Source organism: Meleagris gallopavo, chromosome 1 (genome assembly GCF_000146605.3).
Source record: "Meleagris gallopavo isolate NT-WF06-2002-E0010 breed Aviagen turkey brand Nicholas breeding stock chromosome 1, Turkey_5.1, whole genome shotgun sequence".
Lineage (NCBI taxonomy): Eukaryota > Metazoa > Chordata > Aves > Galliformes > Phasianidae > Meleagris > Meleagris gallopavo.
In genome coordinates, this window is record NC_015011.2 from 62,048,403 (window position 1) to 62,061,653 (window position 13,251).

Sequence of the window (13,251 nt, forward strand, 5' to 3'; positions counted from 1 at the left end):
TATTCCCTGCTTGCACCAGTCTCATCCCTGTCACGTACGTGAACTCATAGGAGCCCATGTGCATATTGAGGGCTGCATTACTGGCACGACAGATGATGAGCCAGGGGTACTGATGTCCCAAAGAGTTCATGCCAACTCATCATATTTTTGTCCTTCCTTTTCAGAAACCCAGACAAAGGGATCCAGTTCCTGATCTCCCGGGGCTTCATCCCAGACACTCCTATTGGGGTGGCACACTTCCTGCTCCAGCGGAAGGGCCTCAGCCGCCAGATGATTGGGGAGTTCCTGGGCAACAGCAAAAAACAGTTCAACAGGGATGTCCTGGAGTAAGTATGGAAAACTCTTCCTCTCCTTCCTGCCCTTTTACGGAGTTACCAGCCCACCCTGCCCTGCTTGCACCAGCAAGCAACCTGTCCTCCGTGCCCCTCCATTTCTGTGGGAACTTCACCATTTCCACTTCCATTTTGGTGCCTCTCATTGCATTTCCCAGCAATGTGTTTGCCTCTCTGTATCATTTCAATTTCTCCTTCCCAAAGGGCCTGTCATCATCCAGCTGGAGTTCAGCACCACAGGGGGTAAGACTAGTGACGCCAGGAGATTTTGTGTCTGAAGAATTCTGTGACTCATGTCTCACCCCATCCAAACAAAGTGCTCCTAATGCTTTCTAGGAAGTACTAGAGAAGCAGAGGAGAAAAAGCATTTGCTCCTTGCTGTGAAACCAGCAGGAAACAGCAAATGCTGTCTATGCTCATGGCTCTTTTGCTGTCCAGGTCTGTAATGGGTGGGCTTTTCAATTATTCCAACTGCTTGAGAAGGAAAATAAGAGGGCAGCTGGTTCTGTGGGTGGTAATGAAGAAGCCTACACGTAGAAACCTGCTACTAATTAGTTTACTCTGTAGTCACAGAGCATTGAGGAATATCCTCACTCCAAAAACTTAGTGGACTGAGAAGACAAGATGGCAAGATCTTGGGTTTCCTACCTGCTTCTTTTCAGTAGCTGCTTTTGCTGGATTGTTCCCTTCAGTTCACTCACTGTGGTTACCTCCTGTTCACACAAACCAGGCATCTCTCAACCTACATCTCTCTTCTTTTTCAAGCCTTGCAATTTGGGCTACAAAATCCTGGGAACACCTAAGACCTATGTATGCTACCTCAGCGTCTGCCTATTGCCTTGCCTTTCATGTTGCTAAATATTGCTAACTTGTTATCCCCCTACTGTGAACATCACTGGAGCAGAGTAGAAATGTTTGGCAGAAAAGCATATTACCCGTTTTTCTGAACGTTGTCCAAGATGACAGGCTTTCTGCAAAGATGATCCTAGGGAACTGAGATGGACCTTAATTTCCTGTGTGGCCTTGATCTACTTCTTGCCATGCAGATGAGGGAGAAGGAGAAAGCACAGCTCTGCATGGTATAAAGTAGTGGCATAATGCTTCTGCCACCCTGAGAGCCAATGCAGTAAAGACAGAGGGGGAGTTTTCACCAGTGTAAATGCGAGTGCTGCCATGCATGGTAATGTGACATGTGTAATCATGGCACAACAAGCTTGTTCAAAGACCTGTTTCCAGAGATGATCAGCACTCAACTGGGTCTTTCTTTCATTAGGCAATAGAACAGCTCTTAGTGAAAGCTGCCTTTCTGTCAGGCACAGTTCTTTGTATTGCATCCATTGTAATATTTTCCCAGTCTCCAAAAAGATAACTCTTTTCAGTTTCACAGTGGCTTATCTTGAAGCAAGCCAAAGAGAAAACCTAAATCCAACACACACAGCATTCTTATTCCTGGAAAAAAATAATTGCATCATCATAGAATCATAGAATAATTTGAGTTAGAATGCACCTTAAGGTTCATCGAGTTCCAACTCCCCTCATGGATACAAGGCTGCTATCCAGTAGATCAGGCTGCTCAGGCCCCATCCAGCCGGGCCTTGAACACCTCCAGGGATGGTGCATCCACAGTTTCTCTGCCCAGCTGTTCCAGTGCCTCACTACACTCATAGTAAATAATTTCTTTCTAATATCTAATCTCAACCTAACCTCTTTCAGTTTAAAGCCATTACCTTTTGTCCTATCACTGCAATCCCTGGTAAAGAGTCTTTCTCCATCTTTCCTGTAGGACCACTTTAAATACTAGGAGATCACAATGACATCTCCCTGGCACCTGCCCTTTTCCAGACTAAATAACTCCAGCTCTCAGTCTGTCTTAATATGAGAGGTGCTCCAGTTCCTCTGTCCACCATCATGGCCTTCTCTGGAATCACGCCAGCAGGTTCATTCCCTTATGCCGAGGACCCCAGAGCTGAATGCAGTAGTGCAGGTGGAGAGTATGCCAGTTCAGCATCCAAATCTGGGCTCAAATTTAAAACTCCATTCCTGATGCAACTGCTGCTGCCTGTTGCTGCCCATTCCTGACCTTTGATCCAGCCCTATTTTTAATATGCTGCATGAGTATTGATTAGAACAGCAATGAAACACGTATTGTCTCCAGTTTCTTCATGCCGAGAGCTACAATTAAAAGTAATTGCCTCTTTTTCTCCAGCAATGTGTGGGCTGCTTCCCCTGACAGATACACTGCTGAAGTCCAAAGCCTGCCTCTGCACAGACAGCCTCTGCAGTAGCAATAGGCAAGCATTTCTTTGTAGTCCTACATTCAATTCCTGCAATTGACTACGTTCTTCCAGTTCATATGCAACTATAGGCTGTGTCAGCAGCACCTGATAACAGTCTGTATTACAAAGCTTGATGTCAGTCTCCCAGTCTCAGTGTCCAGGAACTGCTGTGATATAGTTGCTTGTATTGTCTCTGAATGTTGCAGGAGAGCTATTAAAGCATGTGGCCGTACTCCGTCATTACTCTCAGTTTCCACTGTACCTCTCAGTGTAGCACTCCAAATGCATTATGAAGGAGTGTCCCTACTGTCCTATTTACAGATGGAGGAAGCAAAGCTCAGAAGTGGGAAGTGAGCTGTTAAGGTTGTACATATCTTTAAGCAGCTGAATCTAAATTTGGAGTTCAGAGCTGTACCTGATTGCTTCAAACAACAGATAACTTGCTGACTCATATTCCTTAAAGGCAAATGTAAAAGCAGACATAAAATATACACAAAATGTTCTACAACAGAAAAGAAGAGAAAGAAAGATTGCCAAATAATTCAGCTAGTTGTAGCTGTGGTGTTTGCTTGTGTATCAATTTTGAGCTTCTGGATAGCAGTGGCTTGCAGGTTTTGCAAGAAAAATTTTGTCAGCTCTTGTGAGAGCTGTCTGATCAATAGCTGCACACACAGCAGTTTGGCATGCATGGAAACAAGGTATTGCTGGAACAAAATCTCACACAGGATTATCATCCTGGATATTTTTCCTGTCTATGCATGAGGATGAAGAGGGCTGGCAGGATATGACAGTGTGATGGCATTTTCCAGTGCTCATGGGCTGGTCACAACTTCTGAGCTGTTTGCATGTGAGCACGAGGCAACTCAAAGGCATTCTAGCATTTTAGGACTGGCTAAGATCTCATCTGGTTCCTTGTTCCACTGGTGTGACTAAGGAACAACTCCCATCAAGTTAGCTCAGGAACACCGCACAGATTGGGACAGGTTGGTCTTGCAGTCCCCATGTATATCCATGCTTAACAAGCCAGTATTAGGAGACATGGTATTCCCTGGAGAGCACATGGCAATCAGGGTAGCCTTTATGTAGCTTTTGTATAGTTTGTCCAGTTCCACTCTCATTTCTGTGGCCCAACTGACCCTTCAGTTCCTTGGCATTCTTGGTCCTGACAAGCTTCAATGCCTTGATAGAATGGCCATTGGTAGGCACTGACCACCTGCACTGAATAAGCCTGTGTGCAGGGGGAATCAGTTCTGCTCCTTCACATCCCAGACGTGGCCTTGGAGCCTTCCTGGACCATTCTATCCCTCCCCAGAGCAATTTCAATTATTGATGTCATTTGCTGTGTTAGTTTAGCTTCCACTCGATGTGAAAACTTGTGTAAGAAATGTGTACTGTAAGCACTGTTTCAATTGCAGCCAGGTTGAATTAACCCAAGTGCTAAATAAACAATGAGACAGCTTTTAAAACATCTGCGAGCTCCATTGTGCATTTGGATACTGGGTAGAGCTGCCCAGGTTATATATTCCAGACTCAGCTCTAAGTCCAGCCATAAGTCAATACTCTGCAAACTTTTCTTGGCTTCCATGGCTATTTGAGCTACGTTAGATGGAAAACAAGTCAACCACTGCCTGTTCCTAGAGTCAGGTAGAAGAACTCAGAAGTGTACAGTTGAGCATGGTGCTGTGAAGAGGATACCTCTTTACTGCCCATATAGTGAATACAAAACTCCAAAGATGCATCATACTGGTTGCAAAGCCTCATATGCATGGTGAAGCGTGAATGAGGATAAACTTAATATGAGACTTAAGCCCTTTGGTTTGCTATTTTGCCTTCTCACATCTGCATATCCAACTACTAGAAGTCTTTAAATTATATTCTTCCTTCCATCCTCCTATTTTGTCTTTCAACCTTTAACTGTTTTCCTTGGAACCCAGAAAATATATCTGGATAGCTCACAGGTAATTACACACACTAACCAGAGGAATGAAGGAGAGAGTAAGGGATTTTCGAGAGTATCTAACTGTAATTGGCACTCATCCTTTGATAACACTAAACTGCTCACTCCTCTTTTGTTAGAGAGAGGAAATATGTCATTTCTTCTTGCAAACAAGGCTTCAGTCTTTAAGAGCAGGATTTATCTCCCCTATTGTTAACCACCACCAAGTTTAGTGTCATCTATCAATTGATGAATCCTTTTAGTCAATGGAGAGGCACAAGTCCCTCAAGAGTGCCGTTTTTCTCTTTATGCCTGTTTTGCCTGGACATCTAGCTTTTAAACATTTTATGTTACGGGGTTAAATCCCATCTGTAGCCAATTTTAAGCATCTGACAGAAAGATCCAGCACTCCACAGTAAGATCCAGCTTCTTCTCAGGAGAATCTGCTTCCACAACCTGCCTGCAGCAAGCTGGGACCTGTCTGAGGGTTTCAGCATCTGTCAGTCCAGGAAATACAGCTGTAGAGAGGGAGCCTGGTCCATTCAAACTCTGTTCTGGTATTGAACAGTTTTCATCAAATCTAACTTGTCAAATGTGATAGAAAAATCATATTGCTACTTTGCAAAAGTCAGGGCCAGTGCACACATTTCTAATGAGGAACAGCATCATTCTTACATCTTTTCTTTAATCCTTTCTTTTCTATTACATTCTCAGATGCATCGTTTATTTGTTTGTGTGCACTCTTAACCCTGTGTTTATTTGTTGCTTTTGTTCTCTTTCATTCATCCTTCCCTTCTCTTTAGTTCATTGTTCTCCACCTGTTTCTGACTCAGGAACTGCTTCCATTTATAGTTCATTCAAGAGCAAAATAATATGTGTGGTGTCATGAATTGAGTCATCTGTGCTGCTGGTGTCAGATGGTTTATACTCAGGTCATGGGACGTGGATGTGCAGAAGTGGCTGTCCTGGTGCATTTCCTGTCAGAAAAGACAGGTGCAGGGATTGAAGAAGAGGGGACAGTGTGCTGAACTGGGGGCTTGTTCCTATTAGACTGTAAGTCACTGTTAGACACACTCTCCTTGTTGGTGAGCAGCTCTCCTGTCTGTCAAGCCAGTAGTGCCTTCTCTTTCTCTCATGGGAAGACAGAGAGAAAGAAAAACTGCTCTTAGGAGTGTAAAAGCAGAGATGGAAACCCAGCTAAGAGGCTGTCTTTTAAAGAAGTGTTAGCTTCCTCTGACTGGCAGAGTGAACTTGACAGGTTAGCCCCAAACTAGCCTATCTTCCCCTTCCCACTAAGGACATTAGAGAGGATCAATAGGGGACTTGTATTTCAGGAGGATTTGAGCAGCACAGTGCTGCTGCTTGTGCTGAGGAGCAGTAGATAATGATGCAGTGGAAACAGAGAACAGAGAGAAGAACATGTTAGTCAGTTCTGACCTCCTGCTGCAAGCAGAGCTGTGGCACAGATCAGAATTGTGAACAAGAGTGACTTTCCCATGACAAGCTGCAAGGGCTGAAAGTACAGCTTGAACTTGCTTGGATGCCTAGGGAAATGGTTTGCCCTTGTATAGAGGCTCTTAATGTCTCCTGGAGGGTGAAGAAGGCTAGGCAGTGTCTTGTCCTGCATGGCCAAAGTGTCCAGAGAGGAAACAACTTTCCACTTTGGAATACAGCTATGTCACAAGGCATGGCAGCACTTTCTCACTCTGCGCAAGTAAGTACCGACAGTCCTGGGAGGGCAAGTAGGCACGGCAGCCCCAGAGAAGAACAGGCAATACATGTAATGTTGTACCACCTAGAAAGGGGGTGCAGCTGTTGCAGGCTGTGATCTCCATTGTAGAGACAACACTAACGTGAGGATGGCAGGAAGAGGTGCTGTGTGTAGGGCAGGACTGGGACACAAGCCCTTGCCTGCTTGTGCAAGGAAGCAAAGAGCCCTGCTTGCTTTTCTTACTGTGGGCCTTAGCAAACACCTGCAGGGGCAGCCTCCGAGGGAGCTGATCTCTTCCTCTGCAGTACACCCTAGGCCTGGCTTGTCTTCAGAAAGAGCACAGGGATGCTGAGAAAAGGGATGTTTTTTATTAGTATTTCTGTGCCTTGTCTTAAACTTTCCACCTGGCTGCCTCACTCTGTGTCCCATCCCTGAGCATGGGCTGCAGGTTCATTACAGATGCTTTTAGTTGCAGCTCAGCTCATGCTACATTGTCACCTGAGTGGAAAAGCTGGAAAATAGGTCATTACGCATGGGCGAGCAGATTCCAGCCCCACACGATACAGCTGCTTCCTGCCTTCTCTGAATCCTTTTGCCACAAGGCTTTTTTGTCATGCTTAGCCCTGTGCTAAATCCTCACAGCCCTGATGTCTCTGTGTCCACCAACTTTTGGAGAGGAATCATGCCTTGCAGCCTAGGAGGCAGCACAGCCATCATGGATGTATCAATGGGGCAAAATGATGCAAAGAGGATCTCACTCTTTGGTCCCATCACCGGACACCAGGAATGCAATTCTCTGCAGTTATAAGGTGTCTGGCTGCTTTATGCATTGAGACAGACCAAGCTCCTTATGAATAGAGGAGCCACCATCTGGTTTATGAGCAAGGTGTCAGCACCTTTCCTGCTCACTTCAGCAACATGAAGCAAAGGTCCAAAGTCCTCCTAAGAGGAGGAGATTTTGTAAGGCGATTACTCCACTCCTGCTTTGTTGTCCTTTGGTTCTCCTGGTTGTCTAGGAATAGGCATCTCACAAGCATGCTGCTGTTTGTACTAGATTTAGCACATACACGTAAGTTGCAGTTTTATTCCTTAGACACAGGGAGCCATCTCTGTGTAATCTTTGTCTCTTCATGATCTCTTCATGATGGCATGGTGAGTGGGCTGCCCAAGTAGAGGTGGACCCACTTCCATCAAGATGTCCTCTGGAGATGGATCCACCTCCATGGGCTCAATGTATTGCCTCTTTCCACCAGCTGCCTCTTCTTGAAAGGCAGATGTTTCATCCTCTGTCCTCAAAAGAAAACTTCTTGTGTATCTCACACAGAGAAAGAACACCACTGGCTGTGTTGGCTCAGTGACTGGTATTCTGGATGCAGGGTCCTTGTATTTACAGGGCTTGGGAAAGAAGGTGGCCATGGCTATGGGATTCTGAGTTTTCCATGGTGACCAAAAAATGATAGTTGGGCACTGGGACCCATGGTTCTTTCTATGAGATAGTTGCAAGAATGTACCAAGAGGTTTGAGGAAGGGGGATTCTCAACCATCCTACAGATGCCTGCAGTTGGAGCCATCCTGGTGCCTGATAGTAGCAGAGAGGGAGCAAAGCATACTGACAATCCACAGACAGCTAAAGAGGATGCAATTATTAAAACTGTTGAGTTTCAAGAGTTGCGTCCAGCTGTCCTTTCCCAGGAGGTGGCATCTCTTCTGCCCTGATCCCCAAAGGACAGGAATGGGGAGGAGAGAACCTGATGGCCTCTGAGTGGGGTTTGCTATACTCAGCCTGTTTTCTCCCTTACCAGAGAATGGGCAGTTGAAGGTGAAGCCAGGCCCTCCATGGATATCAGTTGCGCCTCTTCATAAGTAGTTTGGGCAAATTCCATCTCTGCAATCTCTGAAATAGGGATCTTGAAAAGAGGGCTCAGGAAAAGAGGCAAAACTATGTAGGTGGCTGTCCCCCATCAATTAACCCCTATGCACTTTTAGCAACATGAAAGTGTTCATATTGTAACATTAGGTGGATAGGAAAGGGAGATGCTTGTTTCCTGTACAGTGATTAAACTACAAATGATGTGCCAAGAAAATGTACAGACTGTTGTTGAACAAAGAGCTAAGCCAGTTGTACTCATATTTCCGGTGATGGCTTTCTGCACCTATGCTAACATGGTACCAGGTGATCCCACTGTGTCCCTTTTTCCTGGTTGTTTCCAGTTTTTTGCTTTCATGCCTTGTACAGATGCAGGAGGTAGAACCAACTGTTAAGCTTTAAGCTGTTCAGTGGACTAATGGGGGCAGGTGTAATCGCTCATCTAATTCATAGATTTCCTTTGGCTGATACCATTTTGAGAAGGCCGGTAGTGCAGATGACACATTTAGAGAATTGATTGTTGGTTCTGTGAGTTTGATTCATTCAATCAAGCTTATTTAAATTTGAATACCCTGGGGAGGATGGAGACCTCCAGCCTTTCTCGGCACTGGTTCCATGTCTGAGCACCCTCATGGTGGCAGTCTTTTCCTTTTGCCTAACTGGAAGTTGTCCATGTTCCAGCATGAGTTTGATGCTTCTCAACCTTCTACCACTGAGCACCAGTGAAGCACCAGGCTTCATCTCCCATGCTCCCAGTAGGCAGCTGTAGTCAACAATCAGATTCTCCCTGAGCCTTCTTAGAGCTAACCAAGCTTAGAGCGTGGTTCCCTCACGCTGCCCTGGATCCCATGCATCCTTTGTCCCTCCTTTGCCCTGAGAGCATGGGAGGGCCCATGACATATAAAATGTAAAAGTGATGAATCCTGCTGCTCATTTCAGCTTTGCCTATCCAGCTCAGGAACAAGCCTCAGAAATGACCTACAGTTTTAGGTTTCCAAGCTGCTACTCTGTTTTTGGGCTTGCGTTGTGCTACTGGTCATATGTTCTTTTACAAATAGGCTGTTCTTCAACTAGTCCTATGCAGTTCCTGGTCTTGTCTTCCCAAAAACGTTACAGAATCTAATCTCAGAATTTTCATCTTGCTCTGTCCTTTAGTACAACCTAAGAATAATTTCAGAGTCTCTATTAGCTTGATGCATTACTGACTATGTCCTTTTTCCAGCAAGGGGATGTAGATTGTGTGGCAGATGTTGGGAATCTTTTCTGATTAGTTGAATGGGCAATATCAACAATAAGAGGGCTGCTTGAAAGTAATGCCTCCTATTTTATTCTGTTGGCCCATGACGGCAGAGGCAGATGTTGGTGGTATGGCAGTAGAGGTCGAACCTTCCCCCAGTATTCCATTACACTTTGTTGCTGTGTGACAGATGGCAGCAGAAGGGTGGTCTGAAAAGATGATGTTGACATTAAAGTGAATGAAGCAAAGGTGTGGAAATGATTCTACCTGCTTGAATTTGAAAATAACTATAAAAAACTGACTTGCCCTGCTTGTCCTATGAGACAAGAGCACTGACTTTATTATTTGTGATTCAGACTTGAAAGAAAAGATGTGTTAGACCATACTGTGTAGAAGGGGAAGGATTTATCAGTGAGGGAGGAAGGAAAAGATACAATTTAATGATGGTAGATTGGTGTACTAGGATGACCTCAGCAGGTCTTAAAGGTATGTGCAAGGACTCTTGCTTTCACATGTCTGGAAGCAGATAGTAATAACAAAATCATCGCAGTCAATGCTGAGAAACATCATGTATCAGAAAAGATTAAAAAATAATAACAGAAGTCCAACTACAGAGATGTTTGCAGCTGTGAACACAATAATGACTAACCAGAGAAAAATTTTTCATACTATCAAAGACAAATTCCAAGAAGCAGAATGCCTTGATGTCAACCCAAGGGACAAGTGAATGCAAGTATGAGAAAAATAAGAATAACAAAGGAAAGGGGCAGTAGAGAGAGTTTTCACTGCTGCCAGAATCAATTTGCAAGTGTTTCTGCAGTCCACTTCTTGGAGAGGAAAATGAAGTTTTTGTGTAAGATTTCCTGTGAGAGTGGCCCCATTGATTCTCTGCCCTTGCTCTTGACTAGTTGTTCCTATGCTTTGATTACCTGGACTTTGTGTGAAGAAGGAGTCCATGTTTCTGGTTTGAGATTATAGCTGCTCCATAGAAGATACCGAACACTCTGAACACCCTAAGTTCAGACAGAGCTTTTGGTAAGGTGTTCTGTGGTTGTCATTCCAGTTAAGCAATGATATTTCAGCTCTTGAATCGACAGGGGAATGCAAGAAGGAAAAGAGCTATCTGAGCATTTGAATCTTACCCATCTGAGACATTCACGCAATACTTTTTTGTTCTAGCAAGTCTGCTGTTGTGACATTCAACAGCTTAGTTCACAAAATACTACCCAACAGCCTACAGCAAACTGCAGAACTATAGAAAAGAGTAATAGCAAAATATGTAGGATATCACAGAAAGAAAGCAGAAGAATCTGATGACAGCATATGTTTTTATTAGCAAAAGCATGTTTGGTGAAATTTCCAGATGATCCTAGAAATTGGAAGAATACAGAAGGAAGCTAATCCCCTCTCCCTTTAATTTACTTGCCTCATGCCTCATTCTCTACATTTCTTGTGCATTCTCAGATGACCTGTCTTTTGAAAAATTTCTTCCCAGCCCTAAATTTGGGATCAGTTTACCCTTTACAAGAGAAAGTCAAACCAAATGTAATACAAAAGATGAGATAAACAGGATAAAAGATAGAATTAGCACTCGAAGGGTATGGAAGCAGAAAATGTGAAGTCACTGAATTTTTAATACATCTGTGATGTCCAGGTGGTGCAATTTTACTGAATATTAGCAAGCTAGTAATTTTGCATTTAAGGAAGACTTTAAAGAAAATGGAATTTTGGCACCTGTGAATTTCTTCGTCTTTCAGATATGATGTCAGATTTGAGAATTCATTTGTGGGAAAAAATAATAGACAAGAAGGTAAATGGTACGTACTAGCACCAGTGGAGAATAGATTAATTCTATCTTTCTTTGATAAATAATTGGTTTTCTAGACAAGGAACATACAGAAGATAATTCTAAACTTCAGCAAAGTATTTGACATGAGAAATGGTTAGTTGAGTGTAGAAGAGAAAGATATTAATAAAGGAATCATAAATGGGGAAGCAGATGATGCAGACATTACTGCCAACGTACTCTGCTGAAATAAGAAGATGGACTTAAAGGAGGTTATGAGGAAAGTTTCCTGAGCCTGGCCTTTTGATGGATGTTTGCAGCAAAGACCTGAACACAGATGGTAGGAGTCTGCTAACAAAATGTGCTGAAACCACATAGATAAGGTATTGTCATTGCAAATGCAGATCAAAATATCATTCAGTAACAATAAGAACTTGAGGATTTAACTATGAAGACAGAAAGAATGACTGTAGCAGACTTCTGAGATTAGCAGTAGGACTTCTGTAAGATGAGAATATAAATGAGAAGCAAGAGGGTAGATCCCCATTCTGTACAAGAGCTTCCATTTCACATTTTCTTTGAGTGGCCTCTGGTCTTTACAAATGTAGCGAATATTTTTGCTGCAGCATCTGGGTAGGAGTGAAGAGTGGAGAAGAAAATCTGGGTTGCAAATGTGGATACGTGCTTGACTGAATGGAAGGTGAGGAGAGGATGAGTACAGTGAATGCAGATCAGAGAAGGATGGATAAATGGGTGGTGAACAAGTGCACATTTTGGGAGGCAGTTAGGAATGGACAGTGTGTGAAGTATTATTGCCAGACGATAAAAGAGGCCAAAATAGATGGATTTATATCTGTATTCATATTGGTATATAGGAGTTTAAATATCTATATCATTATAGTTGTCTATATAACTGTACAGATACAGAAAATATCAACAAAAACACAGGGTTATCGGCCTGTTCCATGGTATCTCCCTTGGAAACTCAGCCTGGGCACCATACTGAAGGAGCCAGTCTGGCATTGTGCCCAGGAGAAGGTGCTGACAAAGGCTGTGTCCACTTCCCACAGCTGCGTGGTGGATGAGATGGACTTCTCGGGCATGGAGCTGGATGAAGCGCTGCGGAAATTCCAGGCTCACATCCGTGTGCAGGGGGAGGCACAGAAGGTCGAGCGGCTAATTGAAGCTTTCAGGTAAGAAAGAGAGCCCTGTGGCCACACTGCTGCAACTGGCTGGAAGCAGAGAGAACACCCAAGGCAGAAAACATGCAGCAGGAATGGAATGACTGACCAGGGACTCCCCTTCTAAAAAAGCTGGTTGTGGAAGTCCTCTGTTCCACTGCCACCACAGAGCCACATCCTTGATGGATGTTCAGTGGCATGAAGGGCACAAAGGGTCAGAGTGAGTCCAGCCATATTTTCCAGCAAGGGACTCCTTGTTCATTGATGACTGACAGGAAAAGCAGCACTGGGGCTTGCAAGGGTGCTGGGTTGTTCCCTTGTTCCATCCAGAGGAATCTTTAGAAATACAGACTGGAGTAGATACCAATATTACTACTGCATAGTGACCCAGGTTGGGTAGTCTGTCCACTGTCATTTGCTCTTTTGGCTCCTGAGGACAAGAAAGCTGAAGTTTTAGTGGCCAGTTTCAGCTGTTGGTGGGTAAACTGTCCTTCAGAGTTCTAGCAGTTCCTTCTCTTTTGTGTGGGAGCTGGAGTGGAAGGAGGAATTTGATCCATGCATGAGGAGGTCATTGCTACAGTTGAGCAGAGGACTCCAATGTTCTATGTTAAGTATGTGCATCCCTCCTGCTGCAGCCAGAGGTACTGCATGTGTAATCCAGATGTGGTCCAGCAGTTTCACAACCCAGACACCATCTTCATCTTGGCCTTTGCAATCATCCTCCTCAACACGGACATGTACAGCCCCAACATCAAGCCTGACAGGAAGATGATGCTGGAGGACTTCATTCGCAATCTGAGAGGTGAGCATCCCACTGGGCTTTTTTTTTTTTTATGTCCTCCTGCTTCTCTAAATCCTGCCCAGGTGAAGGCAGCAAAAATTTAGCAAAGCTGCCTTTCTCCAGGACTTCCGGTACTCTCTGTAA

At 44.2% G+C, this 13,251-nt stretch overlaps 2 protein-coding genes across 7 annotated transcripts in view; both read left to right on the forward strand.

The window, feature by feature from the left end:
- Window positions 1–13,251, forward strand: part of LOC100542571 (zinc finger protein OZF-like) — a 1,148,434-nt gene that overhangs the window by 925,444 nt on the left and 209,739 nt on the right. The window lies entirely within an intron of this gene.
- The window catches only part of IQSEC3 (IQ motif and Sec7 domain ArfGEF 3), a 55,281-nt gene that overhangs the window by 31,643 nt on the left and 10,387 nt on the right, over window positions 1–13,251 (forward strand). For all 5 annotated transcript variants that reach the window (XM_010714260.2, XM_019612423.1, XM_010714255.2 and 2 more), the window contains 3 exons: window positions 165–326; window positions 12,216–12,338; window positions 12,962–13,128. In XM_010714260.2, coding sequence (XP_010712562.1) covers window positions 165–326; window positions 12,216–12,338; window positions 12,962–13,128 — 452 coding nt within the window. The remainder of the gene's footprint in view (window positions 1–164; window positions 327–12,215; window positions 12,339–12,961; window positions 13,129–13,251) is intronic.